Raw genomic sequence first — 9,709 nt, 5'->3', positions numbered from 1 at the left:
GAGAACAAAACATTTTTTATCTCTCTATGACAGGACATGAAATGATGATTTGATCTTTCAAAAAAAAAAGAAGCTTTCCTCTATGGCATTTCCTCTGCTTCCAGTATTTGTTTTCACTCCTTAGATCCCAGAAGAGAATTTCATTTTGATGTATAGATACTCTTCTGTCAGTTTTATTCAGCTGAACAGAGATTGGGTGGGGGTTTTTTAGTTTACCCATTGACATTTATTGTATTTTCACAATTCATGAGCCAGAAGGGTGGATATTTATTTATTTATTTTTCAAAATGGCAAAATCTATGCTGAAGGTGCATTTGTATGCTGGAAGATATGATTTTGCATTAAAGATGAACAATGTCATATGAAAAAAATATTGTCAGATCATTCATTGTATGAGATGCTTTTTAGACAGCACTAATGTTCCAAAACTATAAGCAAATAGGCACATACTGAATTCTGACACTCACACACACACACACAAGCTACTTAAAGCTTAGCCAATTAAGATCTACCTTTTGATCTATTTTGGAAAAAAAATAAGACTAATGTAGATCTAAATATCAGAAAAGAAAATACTGTAGTCTGATACAGGGGTGTCAAAGCCGCATCATAACGGTGTCGTCACGTGATGTATCACAATACTTTTTTCCCTTCACTAAACTGGAAGTGGCCAGTCCATGACACATCCATCCTGCAGGACATGAGTTTGATAGGCCTGGTGTCAGGAGTGGGTTTCTCCCAGTTCAGAATAGATTACCATTAGCGAACCACCGTTGTTGTAATTTTGGCATCACGAATCCAGTTCTCTCTGTGCCAGTCCTTGTGTGCTGCCATCTTTTTAAAATCTTTCAGCAATTTTTTCATTGTTTAGATGGTTTCTTCTTGTCTGCTATGAAAAATTGTTCTGTCCCAGCATCCAGCTCCTCAAAATAAGATGTACACCACCAGATTTAATGCTAAAAGTTTACTACAAATAAAAGTCTTAGCAGTTTTGAGTATCTTCTAAAATAAAGTAAAATCTAATAAAGTCTTCACCACACTACTAATAATGTCTTAGCAGCTGGCCAGAGTCCCAGGAATAGGCAAACACAACAGTAATTACTAGATTGTAGCGGAGTTCCTTATCATAGACTTATAGAGGTTGGCTGGAAGCCCAGAGCTAATGAATGCAGACAAGAATGTGGTTCTTTTAAAATCACAAGCCAAAGACAAGAGATGAAACAAGAGTCTGGAACGAAAGTGTTGTACTCTGCAATGAAGCATTGTGTGATGCAGCTTTAAATAGCCTGAGGGCATGGCCCTGTAGCCAGCAGTGCTACTCACGAGGAAGACTCCTCCTGAGTAGCCACTCTTGCCTCCTATAGGCTCTGCAAGTCTTAGCATCAAGAAGAGGCTCCTCCTCTTCTCCTGAGTCACTCATCTCATGAGGTGCAGAAGGCCCTGGTTGCTCCTCAGCCTCTGACACCACATCCTCTTCGCTCTCAGGCCCAGGTACCAAGAATACAGGCCACTTGTACCATGCCACCACTGCCTCTGGGTCCTCTGGACCATTGCTAGTTGTGCAGGATGTGAATGGGCCACAACACTATCCCTCACCACAGAGCCCTTTCCCAGGTCTGTTGGTTGGGATGCAGTTTGGACAGGAAATGCTCATGGAATTCCAGGGCCAGATCAGGAGCATGAAAAGAGGTTGCATCCTCCCACGTGAACTCATGTGGCTCATGCCCCTTCCATTCTACAAGGTATTGGAACTGGCCCTTCAGCCATTGGGAGTCTCAAATGTCAGTGGCTTTAGACTCTGGTGGAACATCCCAGACACTGGGCACTGATGGAAGTCAAGCAGAAGAACAGAGTGGGCAGGCAAGACAGGCTGCGACAAGAAGGGAGAAATGGAACACAGGATAAATCTGGAGCCTGTGGGGCAAGGTTAGTCAATAGGCCATTGGATTAATGCTGCTTCCACCAGGAATGACCCCAAGAACTGACTGTATATTCAAAATGGCCATACTGCATACCAAATGCTGTCTTGCATTTACGTATCTGCACCAAATTGTAGGTGCCCCGCAGATCTAACTTGGTCGCCAACCAAAGCCTCTCCATCAGTTCTGGGATGAGTGGCAAAGGGTATCTGTTGTGCACCATTATGGCATTGAGTTTTTTCAATTCTCCCGTTTTTTCCTTAACAAAAAGCACCAGGGCAGATAAGGATGACTGGGAGGGCCAGATAAATGGTCGGGACAAATTCTTGTTGACAAGTTTCTGACATGGAGTAGATGCCCCCAACAGGAAGCAGCACATTTGGAAGCAAATCAATCAAGCAGTCATAGGGCCATTGCAGGGGCAGCTGATCCACCTCTGTGTCACTGAATACATCAGCAAAGTCCCAGATGCACGTACTTCATCAAGAGGTCCTGTCACCACACCTGCACAGATTTGGTGCATATGGTCCACACACTGCAGGCTGGGGAACAAAATAAATTTCTGAGATCACACGGTACAAGGGTCATGAGCCTGCAACCATGCTGACGTTATGCTGTCAGCTGACCTATTGGACTTCACCCATGTATTCAGTGAGACACAGGTGACTTCTGAGTCATCACATTTCTCCATAAGGCATAGCAATGGATCCTGGCAAGGCTGAGTCTCTGAGAAAGTGGCAACCCACTTGCAGAGTCAAAGACATCCAGCATGTCCCAGGATTTGTAAATTATTATTGGGTGTTTATCCCAACATTTGCCACCCTGACTGCGCCCCTTACCCAGCTACTTCAGAAAAAAAGTCATGTTCCAGTGGGGTAATCCAGAACAGCCGATGTTCCGAGCCTTAAAGGAGACCTTCAAGCAGGAGCTCATGCTCAAACATTCAGATCTCAACCAACCATTTTTGGTGGAGGCGGATGCTTCAGATTTCACCATCGGAGCTGTACTGCTTCAGACTCAAGAGGATGGTGGTCTGTAGTTCCCATGTACATACTATTCTCCCAAACTCAACCGGTCCAAACGAAATTACACCATTTGGGAAAAGTGTTCGGGTTTCATTTATCATAGTTCAATGCCTTAATATTCCACTGAAACTTGACACACAATGAATAGTTCATCAGTGTATAGAACAACATGAGAGACATTCCTAAAAATAAAACTTGAAACAAATGATCCAGGGTAGTTTATACTGTACGTGGCAATTCAGTTTTGCAGAATAGTTAAGAAGAATAGAATAGAATAGAATAGAATAGAACAAATCAACAGAGTTGGAAAGGACCTTGTAGATCTTCTAGTCCAACCCCCTGCTTAGGCAGGAAACCCTACACCACTTCAGACAAATGCTTATTCATCATTTTAAAAACGTCCAGTGTTGCAACATTCACAACTTATGGAGGCAATCATGCTGAAGAAAACCCCACACAAATAGTTTTTCTTTATATATAAAAGGATAAATAGAGCATTTATTAACACTTTTTTAGCAGCAACGAAAGTGACAACAGTCCACATCTTTTCACAGCAAAAGCTATGGCCACATTTTACATCACTTTGAGGCACAAAGCAAAATATATAAATGACTTTTCCCCCTCTCCAGATAAAAGTAGGGGTAAGTTTAGTACAAGAAGAGAAGGAGGGGAAGGGGTGGGAAGGAGGGGAAAGGGGGGGAGAGAAGATCCTTGAGTTGTATATTGCAGTAGCAGGGCCTTTAAAATACTAGCACAATACAAGGAGCAGATCAAAAAGCCTGAAAAGGCTTTTTAACATACAACACTAATAATTTCATTGGAGCTGGGAAATGGATATCTTTTTTTAGAGCATTAAGTGGTCTAGTAGCAGAATGAAATTTTATTGTTGATTAGTCTTGTCTGTTTTGCTTTTGTAAAATGTATCAACCCAGACTGTCTCAAGGATCTACTACAAGCTCAGTAGTGACAGTAACAAAGATTAAAAGATCATGCACTTAACAGTACATGGCACTTATTGCTTGGTACACTAACATTACAATTCTTGCTTGAAGAACTTTCTAAGAATTACAAGGCCTTGATCGGGAGCTCCACATCCATGGAGCTCTTTTTCTTGGGCTTCCCTAGTCACTTCAATGGGAACGGCAGGTCCACGCACACACATAGCAGACGCACATATTCTGACTTGCTCCTCAACTGTAGCAAATGCAAGCCTGCACATGCAAAAGCTTGGTGGGCCTCCTAGAGATCTTCCAGGGTCTCGGGTTTCTGGACAAGACACAAAACTGCAATCCATACCCCACTGCAGCCAGTGTGCAACCTCCCATGGATTTTGAGAAATTAGAATTGCACTGTAAAAGTTACCCTCTTTTTCAACCCAGCCCCTGTGGTTTGCCACTTTGGGCTCACTATGGAAATGGCTGTTCCTACTCTGTGGTCCATTATAGTTCTATTGATTTGCAAGACAAATACATTTTATTTTAAAATTCAGAAATCTTTAAAATAGCACTATTTTCTATAATTATACAGCATCTTCAATAAACTATGACTTTATTTATAGAATTGTGGCACAACCTCTGAAAATATGAAAAACTATCCAGAATTAAACAAATAATTGTTTTATTTTATTTTACCTTTCTTGCATTTACTTTAAAAGGCTTTGAAAGAAATACTTGTTTGTTCTAGGGCTTTGTGTCTGCAGTATATTTTTCTTTGGATTTGTCTGGGTGAACACAAGGTCAGTAATTTTTAAATTATACAAAGACCAACTATAAGAAATACTCTTTTATCTTGCTTATTTATTCTACATGGAAGGTCAGACTAAATAAATCTATCTATCTCTATAAATATATGTTTTACTGTTTGATAGCTATCAGGAAGAACCTGACACAAACATCTGGTGTATTAGACTGCAAATAACAAAAATGAAAAGTTTGTGCCTAAATGTTCAATAAAAGCAATTAAGAAAAATAAAATAGCCTGACGGTATATAATCACAATAAAGAAATATTATATTTTAGATTGCTCTGCAAAGTCCCAATTAAACTCTCTTTAAAGGACTTGAACTGGGGCTAAAATAGAAGTCTTACTCGATAAGAAATTCTTGTTTTTGACCAACCATACATTTCTTACATTGTTCCAAGTAAACCTCCACACAATCAATGTTTTATTCTCTTTCAATACAACATGTAAGTGCATTTTTAAATGATCAAAAAGTTTTGGCTTTCTAAACTGAACATTTGATGTTCCAACTTGGATGGTAGTTGTGCTTTTCCTTAGTTTTGAGTTTTCCACTCATTTTATACTGCAAATACCTAGTTTCCTGTGTTGTTTTGACCAGACAACCCTTAAAACTCTATAAAATGGAGACACCCAAATGGAAGTGATGAAATGTCACAAACTCATACAGATTGCACTTGAATGGTAGTATTTCTTGGTTTTTATAGTAAGACCTTCTTGATATGTGTTTACATGTTTATGTCACATTTGTGTCCGTGGGTGTGGTGCACGCGTGCGTAAACAATCACAATGAATAAATCACAAACACTACAAAATATACCCAACATAGGCCTGTTATGAATAATCCTCTCCTTCCTTGTAACTATATGAGTCTTGTGCTCCTTCTTGTACAAATTCTTCTCTCTTCTCCCAGCCATCTGGCCAGCCACCATTAATCTGGGTCGTAGCACCATAAGATTTAGTGGTACCATAATTTACATAATTCTGAGTAATGTCCCCTGTTTCTTCGTCAAGTTCATCTTCGTGAATGAAGCCACATTTTTCTTCACTCGTCTGCTCAGGGTCTGCCCACGGTTGCTTTTCTCCCGAAGCAAATATCCCATAGAATATGACTCCACCATAATGGACCAAAGCAGCAATAAGAAAGACATACTGCCATTCTTCGCGTGTCTAGGACAAAAAAAGCAGGGACATCAGAATAGCATAGAAAATAGTTGTGAAGGATTCTTTTGGCTTATAATGAGTTTTAAAGGAAGTATGGAACTGTATCTATTGTACAAAAGAAGAAGAAAATGCTATTTAAGGAGTAAGAGGTAACAGCAAAAGCTAGTTTGAAAAACTTGAAAAATCTTAAGGTAAAATAAGGATAAAATTGTAGCTGTATTTTAAAATAGAATACACAATGAATGTTATCCTTATTTCTCATCTTATTCATCAGATGGACTTTAATTAACATCATAAGGTGAAAAAGCTACTAAGAATTTGCTTTTATTGTAGAATATAACATGTGAATTTACACCATTTAAACTTGTGACCTATGATAATGAATTTAATCAAATTGCACATGAATACTGTTTTCAGGGCTAATATTAACTAAAACTAATTTTGGAAACTGTAATGTAGAAAAACTTACTTTGTTTTTTGTCATTGCTCCAACAATTATAGGGCATACCATCCCAGACAATGTTCCAACTCCATTTGAAATCCCCATCAAGATACTGGCATATCTCGGAGCAATATCTAAATGATTGACATTGAATCCTGTAATATAAAATCATTTTTGTTAAGAGTGTGATAGAAAAATAATACATCACTAAATATTTGTTTTTCTTGTTATGGCTAGAACAGTATTCATAGTAAACCTTGAGATATTACATTCATTTAGATCCATATTCTTACGAGGGTCGCCCAGAAAGTAATGCACCACATTCTTTTTCTCAGCCTACAGTAATGTTACGAATGAAAAACTTTATATATACATTATTTGAATTGTAAGGAGTGTGTGTGTACATTTTGCATTTCTTGAGACAGCGTAGCTGCAGCAGTGTTTCTAAATGGCATCTGTAAGTGATGTACGTTACAAGCAGTGTGTCGTCATTGAATTTCTCACTGCAGAGAAACTGTTGGGAATATTCACAAATAATTGTGTACAGTTTATGGAGAATCTGCAGTCAACAGAAGTATGGTTAGTTGCTGGGCAAAGATGGTGAGACCATTAGAAGACTACACATTAGAAGTTGCACAGTGCAGAAATGGCTTTGTGACCAGAACAAGGAGTGGTACTGTCAGGACATACACACTTTTGTGTCTCGCTGGAGGAAAGCCATAGAATGGGATGTGTAGAAGAAAATTTGGAGTGTAGAAGAAACATCATTCTCTCTAGTGTGTAAGTTTCATTGAGTTTAATCAATAATTGTTGAGGAAAAAAATGTGGTGCATTACATTCTAGGTGACCCTCGTATATTATATTCTTTCCAACTCTGTGAAATGTTGGAAATAAATTATATGAATGAACTCAGGATCCATCTGTCTATCAGTAAGATAACTGCAGAAATGGAAAGAACAGGATCAAAGCTGGCATAGTGGGAGAAGCTGTCAAAAGAAATAGATAAGGATGGATCTGGCGGGCACTGCAGAAAGCATCTCAGATACATGTAAATGAAAGATGCAGTCAGATAGTGACTAGAAATGCCATTCCTCCATAAGATCCATTATAAAGCCATTTCTCCATAAGATCCCGGGTGGAGTATACACAGCTCACTCTATGCTTGCTGATACAAAATATATCCAGATGCAACATGAGGGTAAAACAGAAACGCACACAATACAATGGGTTATTAATAAAGAAGTGAAATAAAGAAATACAGATTTCTTCCATGGTTAGTAATCCATAGTGTTACACGAGTTTTTCCTAATTTGCTCTTTTTCTTTTTTTTCCAAACCTTACAGAATTCTGGAAAGTAATATGTAAAGAGATTGGGGTGTAGCAGAAGAATTACTCTCTGCAGTTGAACTAATGGTTTCATATGTGGAAGAAGTTGGGCAAAGAAAGTTTTGTCTGACAGATGGTCCAGGGATAGCAGAGAGACTGTGACTTGAGAATTTGATGACTGCCCTATTCATTACCACTTTATTCCTCCTTGTCAACCACATGCACCAGAATGAAGTATGTGCAACCCAGCACATGCTTTCTGGCAGACATAGGCAGTAAGAGACACAGTGATGCATATGACCTAGCTGCTGTGGCCTAGAGATGGAGCTCTTGCCTCACAATCAGAAGGTTATGAGTTCAATCCCAGGTAGAGGCAGATGTACGGTCTTCTGCTTGCACAGGGGGTTGGACTAGATAACCTGCAAGGTCACTTCCCACTGTGTTAATTTGTTAAACAGGCCAATCTGTCTTTTAATATCACATCCAATTACAACATGTTATATCATCTAGTTACAACATAATTTCCTCATGCAGAGAAAAGTTCAGGTATCTCCTATGGCCATTACTAGTATAAGGGTTGGAAGAATTCCAGAAACTGAGCTCTTATATATTTCCCACTTTATTTTGCTTATTATAATGGAATATATTACACTGATAAAGAAATAAACTTACCAGATATAGCAAATCCACTGAACCCCACAGCAAGAACAAGGAAGGAAATGGCCACACCTCTAGTATGAGAATATCCAACTACCAAGAGAAGGGTTGCTTCCATTCCAAAGCCTTGGGGGGAGAATTAAAAAAAAAAACCTTGATAGTATTTATTGTTCTCTCCGAGCATTTAGTACAACTAGGTAACAGCACCTAGCCAGTCTCAGCTCATTTCAAAAAGCTAAGCAGAGTAAATTTAGTTAGCACATAGAGGAGAGACTTCAGTAAATAACAGAGTTGTAGAATAGATTGGAAAGTCAAAAGGTCTTAGAACAAGATGATGATAAGCTGTTTCCATATTGTTGCCAGGAAAAGTATATATACAATATATACCTGATGAAATCATCAAAGTTTCCAGAATACAGAAACAATGACGGCTCAGTGGCACCACGATTCTGTAGGATTGCTTGCAAAAATGAATCAAGCAAACACAAATTCATTTATACTATAAACTCCATAGCCAGATCCTACCCCTAAGCCCACTGTAACAACATTGCCAAAAAGGCATTAAGAATTGTTAACCTAATCTTGCATACCTTCTTCTCTGGTAATAATGTACTGCTAACTAGAGTACGCAAAACATTTGCTAGACCAGTTCTTGAATACAGCTCATCTGTCTGGAACCTACACTGCATATCCGACATTAATACAATTGAACATGTCCAGAGAGATTTCACAAGAAAAGCCCTACACTCCTCTGCTCACAACAGAATACCTTATACCACCACTTGAAATTCTGGGCTTAGACAATTCAGAACTACACCGCCTTCAGTATGACCTAAGTGTAGTTCATAAAATTATCCACTACAATCCACTACATGGCAAAGACAGCTTCAGCTTCACCTACAACAATACACCAGCACACAATTGATACAAACTTAAAGTGAACCGCTCCAAACTTGATTGCAGAAAATACAACTTTGGCAACAGAGTAGCCAATGCCTGGAATACACTATCCGACTTTGTGGTTTCATCCCCAAACCCCCAAAATTTTAACCTTAGACTGTCTACTGTTGACCTCACCCCATTCCTTAGAGGTCTGGTAGTTGGTAAATCCACAGTAACTGAATTTAAACATGCCTGGGACAAACATATATCCATCCTAAGATAAAATACAGGAAATAGTATAAGGGCAGACTAAATGCACCATGAGGTCTTTTTCTGTCATCATTCTTCTATTTTTCTATGTCTATAAGAGGTATGTATCAGTGCACATATGTGCCTACAGTCCCTTTCCTAATGCTCCCTTTCATTTTTATTCATTTCATGTATTCAAATTCTGTATATACTTTTATGTACAGTGTTCCCTCGATTTTCGCGGGGGTTACGTTCCAAGACCTCCCGCGAAAGTCAATTTTCCGCGAAGTAGTGGTGCGGAAGTAAAA

General features: G+C 38.9%; 1 protein-coding gene across 1 annotated transcript in view; it reads right to left on the bottom strand.

Annotated features, from left to right (window-relative positions):
• Positions 1-5,515: 5,515 nt before the first annotated feature.
• The window catches only part of SLC17A6 (solute carrier family 17 member 6), a 67,845-nt gene continuing 63,651 nt past the window's right edge, over positions 5,516-9,709 (bottom strand). Inside the window, exons 10-12 of the mRNA XM_070735214.1 lie at positions 8,286-8,396; positions 6,315-6,442; positions 5,516-5,851 (exon numbers count right to left, since the gene is read on the bottom strand). Of these exons, the coding sequence (XP_070591315.1) occupies positions 5,516-5,851; positions 6,315-6,442; positions 8,286-8,396 (575 nt within the window). The remainder of the gene's footprint in view (positions 5,852-6,314; positions 6,443-8,285; positions 8,397-9,709) is intronic.

The sequence above is a fragment of the Erythrolamprus reginae genome, chromosome 1 (genome assembly GCF_031021105.1).
Source record: "Erythrolamprus reginae isolate rEryReg1 chromosome 1, rEryReg1.hap1, whole genome shotgun sequence".
NCBI lineage: Eukaryota > Metazoa > Chordata > Lepidosauria > Squamata > Dipsadidae > Erythrolamprus > Erythrolamprus reginae.
Note: the sequence above shows the minus strand (reverse complement) of the source record. Positions and strands in the feature narration are given on the sequence as shown.